At 43.5% G+C, this 16,839-nt stretch overlaps 1 protein-coding gene across 3 annotated transcripts in view; it reads left to right on the forward strand.

Moving 5' to 3' along the window:
- The first annotated feature begins 9,399 nt into the window (after nt 1–9,399).
- Nucleotides 9,400–16,839, forward strand: part of SLC23A1 (solute carrier family 23 member 1) — a 34,104-nt gene continuing 26,664 nt past the window's right edge. Inside the window, exons 1-3 of one of the 3 annotated variants that reach the window (XM_033142795.1) lie at nt 9,491–9,532; nt 13,291–13,399; nt 13,483–13,602. In XM_033142795.1, coding sequence (XP_032998686.1) covers nt 13,385–13,399; nt 13,483–13,602 — 135 coding nt within the window. In that variant the 5' untranslated portion in view covers nt 9,491–9,532; nt 13,291–13,384. Of the gene's footprint in view, nt 9,533–13,290; nt 13,400–13,482; nt 13,603–16,839 lie in introns of all 3 variants that reach the window. The other 2 variants (XM_033142796.1, XM_033142794.1) reach the window with 2 other exon arrangements.

Genomic DNA, 16,839 nt, shown 5'->3' on the forward strand with positions numbered 1-16,839 from the left:
ATTTGGCCTGGAATAAAACATTTATTTTAAATGTTTACATGCAATCCTTCAGGCCTCCACGGTGGATGACAATAAGTAAAAATTAATATATAGGATTATATAAGGTTATATCAAATCACAGTTTGCTCAATAAATGTTGGAGGGTATGATTACTTAAAGTATACCCAGTGAAATTAACGGACCTGAGTTAGCCCTGCCCATTCATTTCAATGGGTCTACTCTGAGCATGACTAATGTTGGATACAACACACACACACCCTCCAACATTTCTCCAATGAAAATAAGGGTGTCCTATTTAATAATGATAATAATAATTTTACTATTTATACCCTGACCATCTGATTGAGTTGCTCCAGCCACTCTGGGTGGGTCCCAACGTGTGTAAAAACGTAACAACACATTCAACATTTAAAAACCTTCCCTATAACAGGGTTGCTTTCAGATGTCTCCGAATGGTTTTATAGTTACTTATCCCCTTGGCTCAGGGGTTGCATAACTCCATACCCTCTCAGAAGGGTTTTTTTGTGATGGAAAAACAATTAACAATGATATTGTCTCGTAAAAGCGTTTTACAAAATGTACAGCACATCATAGTACAGACCAGGACTCATAGATCCACCCAGCTTTAAGGAGGCGGCAGCAGGGCTCCAGCATCCTGTTAGAGGCCTGTCACCACCTTCCCAAATTTGGGGAGCTTCTGGCCAGTTTAGGGAGAGAGCTGCAATGCCCACACCCTGTCATCTGCACCCCACAATCGCCCTCACATGGTGGCACCTCTGGCCCTAACTGTTCCCTTATGAAAATTTTTACCACACGCCACTGCACATTTAAAGCAGTTTGCCCCCACAAAGAAATTCCGGGAACTGTGGTTTACCTCTCTCAGAGGTACGATTCCCACCCACCCACCCTGGTAACAAACTCCAACAGCTAGCACTCAACTCTTCTAACTCATAAGCTCGTTTGGGCAACAGAACTTCCCCTGCCTTTTCCACCGCAGTGCCTCTGTGTGGCAGCAAAAGTTAGCATAACGGAAAAGGACGCCAGAGTCCTGCTCTTCACTCTGTGTGGATCAAAGCATGGCAAGAGGCAAACAGCAGCATCAGCACCAGGGGCGGAGCAAGGGAGGTGGGGGGGGCGGTTCGCCCCCAGTTCCAGGGAGGGGGAGTGACACTTTGGCCCGCCCCGCCCAGTGGCATGCGAGCAGGCTGCGGGGTGAGGCCTCTCCGCCCCATGGCCTGTTCGGGGCCTGCCTGGCGCTGCTGCTATGGCGCGGCACGCATGCGCAGTGCATTGTACACACTGCGCATGTGCCGCTGCGTCTGACACACGACGCACAGTGCATGAGTCAGACGCAGCGGCGCTGCACACGCGCCACTGCTGGGTCCCTGGGTGACCGAGCGGCTCGGTATGCGCCTGACCAAGACATAGCTCAGTTGTCAAAACCAGATGGTTTCACCCATAATGTTTTCATGGGGTGCTTCTTTCTAGACAACCTGTTTGGTAATGGTAAAAGGTAAAGGACCCTTGGACCCTCTTGCTTTCAGGCTGAGGGAGCTGGCATTTGTTCACAGACAGCTTTCCAAGTCATGTGGCCAGCAAGACTAAACCGCTTCTGGTGCAACGGGACGCCTTGACGGAAACCAGAGCGCACAGAAATGCTGTTTACCTTCCCGTCGCAGTGGTACCTATTTATCTACTTGCATTGGGATGCTTTCGAACTGCTAGGCTGGCAGCCTGGCAGGAGCTGGGACAGAGTAACGAGAGCTCACTCCGCCGAGCGGATTCGAACCGCCAACCTTCCGATTGGCAAGTCCAAGAGGCTCAGTGGTTTAGACCACAGCGCCACCCGTGTCCCATTAGACAACCTGTTTATTTCACATTCATCATGATTTGTTTGGAGAGAGACTAGATGATGATGAATTAAATTTATATGCCACCCTTCATCTAAAGAGGGGTGTATGGGTGCCAGGGGTGGGGTAGTACCTCTGATGGGAGAAACAGACATATCATGCTCCTTCTGGGGCAGTTTGCCCACCATATCAATGGGGCCAAGAAGGGGGTCTTGTCGTCTGGGCAGCCCAGGACCGCCATACATGCCGCCCAGGGTTGCGCTCCAGAGAGGTCATTTCAGTGCTGCTAATGAAGCAAAAACAATGTGGGAAGCAGCAATGACAAGTCTCTGCAGCCACAGCAGGTGCTGCGATTCTCCAGCAGTTTGACTGCAACCCCTGGAGGTGCAACTCCATTGTTTCTTGAGACAGACAGATGCCAACAACGTCACCCTCCGCAGATCACAGGGCGGTTTCGCCACATCTGAATACAAAATGAGAGCACAGAATGCAGAAGGAAACCAAAAGCAAACCAATAACCCACCACTCCCACAAAAACACATTTAAAAGGACATGTGAGTGGGCTATTTAATGAGCACTCATTCTGATATGTTTGTGGGAAGGTGAATTGACATCACATCAAAGCAAGCACTATCCCACACTTTCCGGTGCATTTTCCTGTGTTTGCTGAGCAAGACTTCCTGATCAGCTATACCTGCACTACCTGAATTTGCCGGTATATGAACGAATTGCACCTGAAAATAGCAACAGCTTGGGAGCCACCATAGCGGGCTTGACAAGAGCTTAGAGCACAAATTACTAAGATCTGCAGCAGGCTCATCCTCTATATTGCCTGGATTCAAGGTTTTTTGTTTAATGACTTTAAGCAAACTGGTACCTGGCTTATACAAGTTGTATCAGCAATTCCATTATGAGACCTTCTGGGATGGTAGTCTGAGGGCCTTATGATGATGTGTTTAAAGTAGGATCTTGGGTTTAAAAAATAAATAAACCAGCAGAATGTATTCATTTTCATTTCTCCTGTGTGTGTGTTTGTTGCACCTTTGTGTACTCCTTGTATGCACCTTTGTGTACTCCTTGTATATGTTTGTGGGAAGGAAGGAAGGAAGGAAGGAAGGAAGGAAGGAAGGAAGGAAGGAAGGAAGGATTTTTTTTTGATAGCACAGAATAATATAAATATGCTTCTGCATTACTAAAAATCATAAAAAATTAAAAAGAGATTTGATAGAGATAATATACCATTGTATACTAACTAAATGTGACCTTTGGATGAAGAGTGGTATTTAAATACATAAATAAAATAAATAATAATAATAATAATAATAATAATAATAATAATAATAATAATATATCTTATAACTAGTGGATAGATTTTATAATTCATTTAAAATACTGTCATAAAAGACATAAGAATAAATATATTGCACCTGAATATAATTATTAATCTCTACCTCCCGCCTTTCCTTAGGTTTATTAAATATTCCCCCCCCCTTTAGCAATATCAACAACACTAATCACATATCAAAGCAATTATATGTGATCCATACATATAATATACTGCTTCTAATGCAGGGGTCCCCAAACTTACCTGGCCTTGGGCCAGTTCCTCTGGAGCCGATCGCACGGTGGGCAGGAGGGTGGGGGAGCGCATGCCCATACACGCGCGCACTCGCTTTTTCCAGCCCGGCACCAGAAATACCTTGTGCGCATGCGCAAGCATAATTTCCGGTGCACTTCTGGCGCGGCACCGCAAATAGCTTGCATGCGTGCACACGGGCCTCCGCAGACCTGGAAGTGCTCCGGAAATGACACTTTGTGCATGTGCAAAAGCTATTTCCGGTGCTGCGCTGCGCCAGAAGTGCGCCGAAAATGATGCTTGCGCATGCGCACAAGCTATTTCCGGTGCCACACCGACCCGGAGATGGGCAGCCGTGCCGCACCGGTAAGAGCAGGCGGCAGTGGGCGGGGGCCAGATAATTGGCTTGCATGGGCCGTATCTGGCCCGCGGGCCTTAGTTTGGGAACCCCTGTTCTAATGAGTACAGATTAAAATCTTGCATTTTGTAATTTCAGTAAATCATAAACAGACTCTACAGAATGGAGTCTAGTTATGTAGTTCGATTGTTTTTATCTTCCCTCCTCCCTCCTCCCCCAAAGGCTATTGCTCTTACAGTTTCAGCAATAAAAGAGGAAAGGTTTCGGTATTATGATTGATTATTCATTAATCTTATATGTGTGGTTTGTACTTCCATTCTTTTTTTAAAAAAAAAAAAAAAAAACTGGATTTGGGGAACAATCTGTGGGGTGGAGGGGAACCTTATTTAATACCTTTGGCGTATTTGCGGTCCCACCATCTTGTAAAAACTTGCTTCTCAACTAAAACAGTAGCAAATGTTCTTTGAGGCCTTGCAAAGAAGTTAATTCTTAATTTCTCTGCAACTTTTATTAATAGACCCCTAGTTAAAAGAGCTGTGGTTAAAGAGATGGACTTTGACCTGAATATGTGGCAAAGCCTGAACTGTAAGTGCTGAATCTAACTATTTCCTTGCTGACACTGGCCAAAAGCCCTGAATTCAATGACTGTACACTGGAATAGAGGGCTGATCGCCGAAGAATTGATGCTTTTGAATTATGGTGCTGGATGAGACTCTTGAGAGTCCCATGGACTGCAAGAAGATCAAACCTATCCATTCTTAAAGAAATCAGCCCTGAGTGCTCACTGGAAGGACAGATCCTGAAGTTGAGGCTCTAATACTATGGCCACCTCATGAGAAGAGAAGACTCCCTGGAAAAGACCGTGATGTTGGGAAAGATGGAGGGCACAAGGAGAAGGGGACGACAGAGGATTAGATGGTTGGACAGTGTTCTCGAAGCTACTAACATAAGTTTGGCCAAACTGCGAGAGGCAGTGAAGGATAGGCGTGCCTGGCGTGCTCTGGTCCATGGGGTCACGAAGAGTTGGACACGACTGAACGACTGAACAACAACGAACAACACTGGAATAAGCAACTTCCTTCACCAACCATTTAGCATTCTGCCTCTCTTTTTTTCTTATGTCTAATAATTCTGCTACACATTCCTCACCATAAGGGGAGAATTGGTGATCACGACCTTTCTGTCTCCAGCCTCCTCCAAAGGCCACTCACAATGGCATTCGCCTTACTCTTTCCTTGCTAATCACTTGCTTCTTTTTAAAATCAAACGAATGGGTAGTGTGAGATACACTCTTTACACAAAAAGATGGCGACCAAGCTATTTCACCAATGACCAATTATAGCACGAAACCCCCCCACCAGTGTTTGGCAGGGGGTTGGACTGGATGGCCCTGGTGGTCTCTTCCAACTCTATGATTCTATGATTCTTTTCAACCACCTGAGGAATTCAGTGTAGCGCTGTGGACACAAGCCTTTCCGTGAGAGGATTTCTATGCTGTTGTTATTATTTAGTCGTTTAGTCGTGTCCGGCTCTTCGTGACCCCATGGACCAGAGCACGTCAGGCACTCCTGTCTTCCACTGCCTCCCGCAGTTTGGTCAGACTCATGTTGGTAGCTTCAAGAACACTGTCCAACCATCTCGTCCTCTGTCGTCCCCTTCTCCTTGTGCCCTCCATCTTTCCCAGCACCAGGGTCTTTTCCAGGGAGTCTTCTCTTCTCACAAGGTGGCCAAAGTATTGGAGCCTCAGCTTCAGGATCAGTCCTTCCAGTGAGCACTCAGGGCTGATTTCCTTCAGAATGGATAGGTTTGATCTTCTTGCAGTCCACGGGACTCTCAAGAGTCTCCTCCAGCATCATAACTCAAAAGCATCAATTCTTCGGCGATCAGTCTTCTTTATGGTCCAGCTCTCACTTCCATACATCACTACTGGGAAAACCATAGCCTTAACTACATGGACCTTTGTCGGCAAGGTGATGTCTCTGCTTTTTAAGATGCTGATTAGGTTTGTCATCGCTTTTCTCCCAAGAAGCAGGCGTCTTTTAATTTCGTGACTGCTGTCACCATCTGCAGTGATCATGGAGCTCACCCTGTACTTTTATAGAACATTGTCCTATTCCATTCAGATGATTAGAGTGGATTGCGTGGTTACATGGCCACAACAACAATGCCTTTTCTGAGCATCACCAGCATGGAGCTGAAGGTACCACGGGAGTGGACTATGTAAACATTTCCTGTAAAAATGATCAGGCTACTCCACTTGCCACATCAGAATTAATGTCAGGCGAAACCTTGTTGGTGGTGCTTCCTGATTGGTGCTGCCCTCCAGACAGGGCCTTTTCTGTGGTGGCTCCCCATTTGTGGAATGCCCTCCATGCTGAAGTGTACCTGTCTCTCTTATTATTGACTTTCAGGCAGAATCTGAAAACAGCCCTGATAACACAGTCTGGGAGATACTGTTCTTGGCAACTGTGAAATAAATCACTGATTGAGATAATATTTCTAACTGCTACCAGAATATTGTTGTTGTTCAGTCATTTAGTCGTGTCCGACTCTTCATGACCCCATGGACCAGAGCACGTCAAGCACCCCTATCCTCCACTGCCTCTCGCAGTTTGGCCAAACTCATGCCAGTCACTTCGAGAACACTGTCCAACCATCTCATCCTCTGTCGTCCCCTTCACCTTGTGCCCTCCACACAATATATATATAAACCAGGAAGCACAGCGTGAGCCGACTCTCTTTTACAAAAATGAGATTTGGCTATATACTTATCGGTATATGCAATTTGGCTGTCAACTGAAATACATTTCCTTATTTACCCAGACTGCCTTCTCTGAAATAGGCCTTATAGCATGACAAGCCTGGGCTTGTCCAACCTGTTTCTGGTCTCGGGTGGGACAAAGAGATAAAAAAGAGTGCAACTGTTTAGAGATGCATTAGAGAGAGCTTACAATACCTGCAGCAGAAATATATTTATGGTGTGTGTCCTTAAACCATTTGTACATTCAAATTGGCATTGCTGTTTCTTGTTTGTTATTGTTCTTGTTGTAATAGTAGTAGGCATTCTGAAAAAAACCATGATGGTTTCCTTATGGTTATCCATCTGTACCTGCCACCTGCTGTCCAGCCATTTGGCAGTTACCTAATAATGATGATAATAATAATAATAATAATAATAATAATAATAATAATAATAATAATAATAATAAACCCCGCCCATCTGGCTGGGTTTCCCCAATCACTCTGGGCAGCTTACAACACATAAAAAATGGCAAAACATTGAGGAGTCCCTCTCCTTTGTAATGTGAAGGAACACTGACCCTGTGAATACTTCCAAGTGCTAGATATCTACAGTCCAATGGGCTGGTGGAAAACAGTGTCAAGATCCTCAAAAGAATGATCTAGAACACAGAGGATTCAAACACAGATCCAGCCTTGGCTACGCTAAATTACAGGACTCTTTCCTACTGAACTGTTGTTTGGAAGATAGCCAAGAACCATATTTGTTTAGTCCTAAACATACAAAAATTTAATTGATTGCATTATTTCATATCCAGGTATGCCCCGAGTCTTCTTTATTAGGCCAGCCTAACTAAGCTTTAGTAAGATTTAAATTTGTATTGTGTAAACACTTTATCTTTGAAAACCAAGAGGAACTTTCCACATCATCTAATAGCAGAAAGCACTCGTTTCTACCCCAAATATAAGTAACAATCCTTTATCTATCTCACCCTTCCACTATTGCTGCTTCCCCCCCACAGAATCACAGAGCCTCCATTTCCTATTAAAACATTCTTAAGCAAATTTTGCATTTTGCACCAATTCAGCACCTCCCCTCCAAAAGACATCTTCTTTCTTTCTTTCTTTCTTTCTTTCTTTCTTTCTTTTCCAGGAGGGCTGTTTGTGGCCCTAGATTACCTCGATTACTTCACAATCACATGATAAATGGCTCGAGGAACTGGGAGGTGGGGTGGGGTGGGGTTTGGCACAGTTGAGCAACAATATCCGTGTGTGTAGCCTACTGGTGCATGGCATGCGCTGCACATGCAAATTCAGTGATATTTTTTTAAAAAAAACAAAAACAAAAACAAAACTCCACTAGCAACAAAACAAGAAATCCTGAGTCATACTCTTGAAAGGAGGAAGAAACCGCCTTTTCACTGGGAGTATATATGATGTGGAGCACATTTTCTTAAGAAAGACTGATAAGAGACAACCCAAGCAGAAAAGAATCGTGAAGAACAGCAAGGGGCAGGTAAGTGCAGGTGTGCTCCTATCTCTAAGGCAATGTCCTGGCTTTTAAAAAAATCTTCAGATTTGAAAAGAACTACTACTATGGTGCTGGAGGAGACTTTTGAGAGTCCCATGGACTGCAAGAAGATCAAACCTATCCATTCTCAAAGAAATCAGCCCTGAGTGCTCTCTAGAATGACAGATCCTGAAGTTGAGGCTCCAGTACTTTGGCCACCTCATTACAAGAGAAGACTCCCTAGAAAAGACCCTGATGTTGGGAAAGATGGAGGGCACAAGGAGAAGGGGACGACAGAGGATGAGATGGTTGGACAGTGTTCTCGAAGCTACTAACATGAGTTTGGCCAAACTGCGAGAGGCAGTGAAGGATAGGCATGCCTGGCGTGCTCTGGTCCTTGGGGTCACGAAGAGTCGGACACGACTGAACGACTGAACAACAACAACTACTACTGTCAAACCGATAATGTATGCCTGTTTTGTTCCAAAACTCGTGGGCCATATCCAACTAAGTCCTATGGAGAGAAGACCCACTGAAATTAGTAAACTTAAGTCACTTTGGTCCAATGATTTCAATGGTTCTACTCTCAGTTATGTTGGAGATCATCCGGTATGTTTATGTTCTATTCCACACCCTATCCTTTCTCTAACAGTTATATCATTAATGAAACTGCCCGATCTCATTCATAACCTTAGTGTCTCAGTTACAGGTAGGTAGCCGTGTTGGTCTGCCATAGTCAAAACAAAATAAAATAAAAAATTCCTTCCAGTAGCACCTTAGAGACCAACTAAGTTTGTTCTTGGTATGAGCTTTCGTGTGCATGCACACTTCAGCTACCACTTCAGATGCTTCAGATACTTCTTCAGTTACCACTTCAGATGCACACTTCTTCAGTGTCTCAGTGCAGACTGAGATATGGCTGTGGAGATGTAGAAATTAAAGTAGTTCACACAGTGTAATATTGGGTTATAGGGGAAAGGGTCGGTGGTACAATTCGGGGAAGGGGTGGGAAGGGTTACTAGAGAAAAATATGAAAGAAAACAGTGGCTTGTTTTCTTGCTGCCTACCCACCTATTAAAACAATAACCGAGATGTTTTCATTTCTGTGGTTTCCAACAGAATGTGTCACGTTTGGATCCTGGCTTGCCCGAGTTGAATTTTTGTGCAAACTATCATCTAGCCAGTCGGTTATGCAATAACTCCATTCTATTAATGTTTATCCAACGAAGCTGTGAAATCTGTCATTCTGGAAATTTGGGTAGGGATGAGTTTTATCCGTATAATGTCCTACTCAATAGGGGCTGATGTGTGAACTTTCAATACCATAAATTTATTTCACAATCAGCAGCCAACGGCTGCGGTTACAGATTGACAGGCAATCTTTGGTAGGTTGACTAAAGTCCTCACAGAGATTATAAATATGCCTGGAGTCAGACTTCCCCTTTCTTTGGTTCTGCATAGGAATGGGAAGCAGCTCCGAAGGCCCGGCTCACTTCAAGGTAAATTGACTGCTTCAAATTAACATATAGACCTGCATGAAATTTATTGCTTGGCAATGTTTAAGTATGGCTTAAGGCCAGGGATGGGGAACTCTTTCAATTTTTTTATTTCTCTATCATTTTTTTCCTAGTCTTAGGTTTGATTCTCTGCATCTCCACATTGGTTTGCATTTTTTTAAAAATCCTCATGAAAGTTCACCACCATTTTAGTGCAATTTTCTTCCAAATACATGTTTGTACACAATTCTGCCTAGTACACACATTTTTTTGCAGCAGTTTCGCCTAAAACAATGTGATTTCGAATCCCCACCACCCCGATGTGCATTTTTATCCACACTTTACCGTAGTACATGCAATTTTGTACACATTACTCAGCTGGAGAACTGCACAGCAAAATTCAGAGAAGTGCAAATTCCAATTGATGGTTTAGGTTTGCGCACTCTTTTGAAAGCGTGAATTAGGCAGATTTTCCTTTCAACCCAAGGTGAATCAACTTTCTCCCCTATCTCTGCATGAGGCAAAGGTGATGGGAGTATATTTTGTAGCTATTAGAAGATAAGGAAACCACGAGACTAGAGAACAAACACTGAAAACTCTTTTTAGCACTGTGGAAGGTAAATAGGGAATCAAAACAGACAGGTGTTGCATGGAGCTCACAGAACATGGGACATGCACTTAAAATAAAGAATCTTTTCAAACAAGAATACCAGTCAACCCTGCTTCAAACTGATTCTATTACATATCCCTATCTCAGAAGTATTCAGTGGCTATCATTCTGCATATGGTGACTAATAATAATAATAATAATAATAATAAATTTTATTTATATACTGCCCTCCCCAGCCAAAGCCGGATTCAGAGCGGCTAACATCATACAATGCATAAAAACAAGCGATCAATAAATTAAGATACACACCACAATTAATTCAAACAAATTTAAAAATTAAAATTAAAACTGGACAAGTGGCAATCTTCAGGTTCAGTTAGATGACCCACTTGACGTTCAAGCAATTTCTAATGCTACTGTTTGCCAAACTTAGTTAGGTGCCAGTCCGTACATGACCCAACTTGCTGCTTTGCGCCATTCGAAATGTATGGATTATTCTCAGGTTGATAAATGCGGCTTCCACGGTGTTCATGCACCGTGAAACAAGCCATGGGGCACCTGAACAAAGCATCCCCTCTCGCGCTTCCCCAGTTCAGCACCTGTTCCTCCCAGAGCTCGCAATAACAGAAGAATTACAATATTTCCTCATGTGTAGATAAGCCGTGAATGTGCTGCTGTTCCAGCCTCTACAGATCTCCCAATACAGGATGGTAGTGACCTGAACAGATTTGGGTTCTAGACATTTCTTTCTCTATAGACCATCTCTCCCCTCTAGGGACCAACTCTTATCACCATAACTGTTCTCTTTCCAAATAGTATTGCCTTCTATTTATTTTCTTAACTCTGCCGCCTCTCAATTGCACCTGGGGGCAGATGGGGGCAGGGATTCATGCTAAGGGGGAGCACTGGAGGAAGGGAGCGTTTACTCCTTTCCCCACATACAATGGCCCCAATAAAAATCTACCCACAACCACCTCAAGTTAGGGATTGGGAAAAGAGAGGATGGATGGCGGCTAAAAGATTGAGGTTGAATCCTGACAAGACAGAAGTACTGTTTTGGGGGCCATTGTATGTGGGGACTCCCAGGCTGCGCACCTGGTCCTTCAGGGGCATAGTTACCCCATTCAGAACCAGGGAGTCCTCCACAGGCAGGTGTGGAGGCAGGCAGGTGTGGAGGACTCCCTGGTCCTGAATGGGGTAACTGTGCCCCTGAAGGACCAGGTGCACAGCCTGGGAGTCATTTTGGACTCACAGCTGTCCATGAAGGCGCAGGTCAATTCTGTGTCCAAGGCAACTGCCTACCAGCTCCATCTGGTACGCAGGCTGAGACCCTATCTGTCCGCGGACTGTCTCGCCAGAATGGTGCATGCTCTGGTTATCTCCTGCTTGGACTACTGCAATGCGATCTACGTGGAGCTACCTTTGGCATTGACCCGGAAACTACAACTAATCCAGAATGCGGTAGCTAGACTGGTGACTGGGATTGGCTGCCGAGACCACATAACATTGGTTCTGAAAGACCTATATTGGCTCCCAGTATGTTTCAGAGCACAATGCAAAGTGTTGGTGCTGACCTTTAAAGCCCCAAACGGCCTCGGCCCAGTATACCTGAAGGAGCGTATCCACCCCTATCGTTCAGCCCGGACACTGAGATCTAGTGCCGAGGGCCTTCTGGTAGTTCCGTCACTGTGAGAAGTGAGGTTCATAGGGAACCAGGCAGAGGGCCTTCTCGGTAGTGGCACCCACCCCGTGGAACGCCCGCCCATCAGATGTCAAGGAAATAAACAACTACCTGACTTTTAGAAGACATCTGAAGGCAGCCCTGTTTAGGGAAGTTTTAAATGTTTGATGATTTATTGTGTTTTTAATATTCTGTTGGGAACTGCCCAGAGTGGCTGGGGAAACCCAGCCAGATGGGTGAGGTATGTATGTATGTATGTATGTATGTATGTATAAATAAATAAATAAATAAATAAATAAATATTATTAAGAGACAGCCCAATTAACGACAGGATGTGATTTGGATTTTCAGGGTGTGGAATCAGAGTTGTTATTCCACTTCCAGCTTTTAAAAAAGGACAGCAGTGATTTGGATCTGCTAAACTGTGTGCACATCTCAAAGCACCCCTAGTGACGGCAGGTAAACAAAGCATTCACTGCTGAACTCTTGCAGTCTTCCCCGAGGTCTGGCTTGCCACACTTGCCCTTTTCTGGCCTCCACCTTCTTACACTGAACCCAGGACTCCTGGGCACATTGCCCAGGACGGAAAGGAGTACTGGGCTGTAGCTCTGTGGAACAACATGTGCTACTTGAGTGCTTTTCCATTTTGTTTGTTTCAAGTCAAGCTCCTAGCTCTCTGAGTAGTTCCTCTGATGCTGCTAACTGCAGCAAAAAGCAAAAAGGAAAGGGAAAAAAGCAGCATAAAACAGTCAGGTCAGCAGAGCTGAAACTGCATCTAAAAAGAAGTAGATGTAGAAAAGACAGTAAAGTAGGTGCCAGGCAGACTTCTTTAGGAAAAGCTATCCACAACTGGGGAGCCACCACTGAAAAGGCACTCCCTCTCCGATAGCTACCATCCTCACTTCAGAAGTTGAGGGCATCCATACAAGGCACCCCCTTGACAATCTTTATGTATAGGTAGGTACCCATATGGGTTTGCTCCCAAAACATTGCAAAAGCCCCCCCCCCCCATCACTACCCACATCCTCCAATAACCACATACCTGCAATACTGCTTGAATAATGGATTCAAACAGTTCACCCGAAGCTGGGTTCATGTGGCTGTCATTCCATGGCTCTCCACTATTTGGGGACCCTTGACGGAACTGCGAATTCCTTTAGGAACGTTACAGCTGGTATCGTTCGATCAGCAAAGCCTACACCTCTTTGCATGATCTTTCTGGCAGCCTCTCCTCACCTAGAAGTGAATGCCTGTTTCCCCCTCGCCCGGCTTCAGTTTCTGCCAGGTGGGAGATTTCTCGGAAGAGCGACGAAATGGCAAACCAGCGGAGACGTCCCGCCGCTCCCCTCCTACTGCAAAGTCCTGTTCCCCTCCCACAGGTGCACCTGGAATGTCGCTTGGAATGTGGCTAATGCTGGGACGTTATGCCCACCTGCCTTGATCACACCCAGCACATTTTTCTGATTGTAGCACGGCAGCACCGGGTTCAAGCCAGAACACAAACCTGCCCTGCATTCCACTCTCTGATTCCCTCCAGATGTGATGGTCTACAACTTCCCTCACCATGGTCAGTACTGAGGTATGATGGGATATGTAGTCCACAGCTGGAGGGCCTTATGCCCTGGTTTAGTCGTCTTAACTGTCCTCTTCTTTTATTCCCAGCAAAAGGCAGATGGGAACCATGCCGGACCACCGATATATCCCGAGCAGAAGGATTTTGATATGATCTATAGAATCGAAGATGCGCCTCCTTGGTATCTCTGCATCCTGCTGGGATTTCAGGTAAAAATGTAATCAAGCTCCACCTGTGAGGTGCTTTGAGATTTGGAGCAAAAGAAACTCAGCTGTTCCTAATGACTTTTGTTTCCTCCCCCATTCCAAATAAGTCTCACGCTGCTTGCTTCTGAACCCATTTTAACAGGGTCTCTGGTATTGTAAGTATTCAGATTTTGTTATATGATATAGTCTCGTTAACAATAGTATTGTCGTAAAAGTACAGGGAGTAAAAGTTACTAGGGGGGCCGCATAAGGCGCCTACAGCTTTCCATTCATTATTTAAATTGATTAAATGATTGGCCTTGTTGATTTACACTGCAGTGGTGTCCAAGCTTTTTTCAAAGAGGGCCAGATTTAAAGAAATGAAGGACCGTGAGGGCCAACCAAAGTTGTTGACCTTTTTTAAAGATTGAAGTTGTTGAGGGTTTTTTTTTCTTAAGGATTTCACTGCCTCGGGGGCCAGATTAAACCGACCGGTGGGCCGGATTAGACCCCCGAAACGGACTTTGGACGTGCCTCATTTACAGTGTTGCTTTCTATGGAATTGTTTGCCTTGCTCTTTCCTTTTGACTCTCCCTCTGTACTTTATTTAAAACTCGTTTTAATCTCTTAAATTCTGTGCAGAGTTAACTAAGATGCTGCAACCCACCCGTGTAAATTCTAAATAGTGTCCTGTAATCCCAGCTGCTGGTTCAGTGCTAAATTTTGAGTGCATACTCACACTTCAGCTGTATACACGAACAAGGGTGCAGGTTCGATCCCCGCACGGGACAGCTGCATATTCCTGCATTGCAGGGGGTTGGACTAGATGATCCTCGGGGTCCCTTCCAACTCTCCAATTCTACGCATCTATCATTCTATGAATTGGAGGTGTGTTTTTCATGATATCAGGAACTGAACGGGACTGTAGGGGAGGTATTTGGACAGGTGTTTTTAAAAAGACGTCTGCACTTCTGCAAACCCTTGGAGTTTCTTTGAGTGTGTGGACACCTCCCTATTATTTGTCAGTGGCTCCAATTTGGCTTCAGTCCTATTGCTTGACACCTTTTGCTATTAAAAGGAGTGATCTGGATATCTCACGGTTAGCATTTTTAAAATAACATTTTATTAATTTTTCCAAAAATGACAAAAGACCCACAAAAACCAAAATAACAATACAAATTTAAAGCAAAACAAAGCAAATATATAAATTCAAATCCTAAATCTTAACTCAGTTGACTTCCCTCCACTCCCCTCCTGGTTACATTATATTAGCTTATTCATGCACATCCATAAAACCTTAATTTCTTAACAATCCAATTCTAAAACCATATTCATCTTAATACAAGTGACTTTTAAAAGTTCTACTAATGTAAAAATCCATACACAACCCTTAAAAAGTATGCCTTAAACATTTCCCTTTTAAAAAGACAGTGTCCTCTTCTTTCTTGGGTTTCATTTTTTTTTTTTGTAATAAATTTTTATTGTTTTTCCAAAAAATAACAAATTACAACAAATAATCATATCTAATAGACAATGCAATACTATAGCTCTGCCGAGCACTGACTCCCCTCCTCCACGTCAACAGGTTTTTTAGTCCAGTTTTGTCGCGCAGTTCATATTACATCCTTATTAGTCTTTGTCAAAGGTTTATTCCAGTCCTACAAGTGTTTTTAAACTTCCTCTGTTCGATCTTAGATACTCCACAAATTTACTCCAGTCTCTTTGAAACCTCGAGTCATCCTGGTTTCTGACCCTGCCGGTCAGTTTTGCCAGTTCGGCATATTCCACCATCTTCGCCTGCCACTCATCAATTGTAGGCAACTCCTGTAATTTCCACTTTTGGGCCAATAGTATTCTTGCAGCAGTTGTCGCATACATGAACAGTCTTTTGTCCTTCTTAGCTATTTCATCTCCCATCAACCCCAACAAAAAGGCTTCAGGTTTTTTTGGGAAAGTATATTTAAACATCTTCTTAAGCTCATTATAGACTGCTTCCCAAAAACCTTTGACCTTATTGCAAGTCCACCACATGTGATAAAAACTACCTTCTTCTTGTCTGCATTTCCAACATAACTTATCATGCATTCTATACATTTTTGACAATTTTACTGGAGTCAAATACCATCTATACATCATCTTATAAACATTCTCTTTCAATGTTTCACACGCGGTGAATTTCAAAGTCTCGTTCCATAGTTTAGTCCATGCATCATAATCTATATTGTGCCCAAAGTCCATTGCCCATTTTATCATCACCTCTTTCGTCAACTCATCTTTAGTATACCATTCCAACAACAAATCATACATTTTTGTTAAAAATTTACCTCTACCTTCTAATAGCTCAGTTTGAAATCTAGATTTTTTATCTTCAAAACCAGTCTTTCTATCTTCTAAGAGCAAATTATGCACTTGATGATATTGAATCCATCCTGTAAAGAGATCCTCCATCTGGTGATATGGTTTTAACTTCCAACCTTTTTCTGTTCTCATCAGCAAGTCCTCATATGTGGACCTTTTACCTTCCATGTTAACTTTTTTTAAAGTAAGAACTTCAATCGGTGAGATCCACCATGGGGTTTTGCTCTCTAAGAGTCTTTTGTTCCTTTCCCATACTTCGAAGATGGCCCTCCTTATCACATGATTTAAAAAACCTCTATGAGCCTTTATCTTATCATACCAGAGATAGGAGTGCCATCCGAATCTATTGTCGTATCCTTCTAGATCTAACAAATCAGTATTTTGCAATGTTATCCATTCTTTTAGCCAACACAAACAGGAAGCTTCATAATACAACTTCAAATCCGGTAGGGCGAAGCCGCCTCTTTCCTTTTTATCAATCAATAATTTCAATTTGATCCTTGGTTTCTGTCCCTGCCAGATGAATCTACTCAATATTCTTTGCCATTCTTTGAATTGTCCTGTTCCCTTAATTATTGGTATTGTCTGAAATAAGAATAACATCCTCGGTAAAACATTCATCTTGATTGCTGCTATTCTTCCACTGAGGGAAAGCTTGAGTCTAGTCCATACTTCCAAATCTTTCTTAATCTCCTTCCAAACAGGTTGATAATTATCTTCAAAAAGATTGATATTTTTTGGAGTTAACCATATTCCCAGATACTTTATTTTCTTTGATACCGCTATACCCGTTTTTTGTTCTATCTCTGAAATTCGCTCTTTTTCCATATTCTTTACCATCATCTTTGTCTTGGTTTTATTCAATTTAAATCCTGCTAATTGTCCAAAATTCTCCATCTCCTC

The sequence above is a fragment of the Lacerta agilis genome, chromosome 3 (assembly GCF_009819535.1).
Source record: "Lacerta agilis isolate rLacAgi1 chromosome 3, rLacAgi1.pri, whole genome shotgun sequence".
Classification (NCBI taxonomy): domain Eukaryota; kingdom Metazoa; phylum Chordata; class Lepidosauria; order Squamata; family Lacertidae; genus Lacerta; species Lacerta agilis.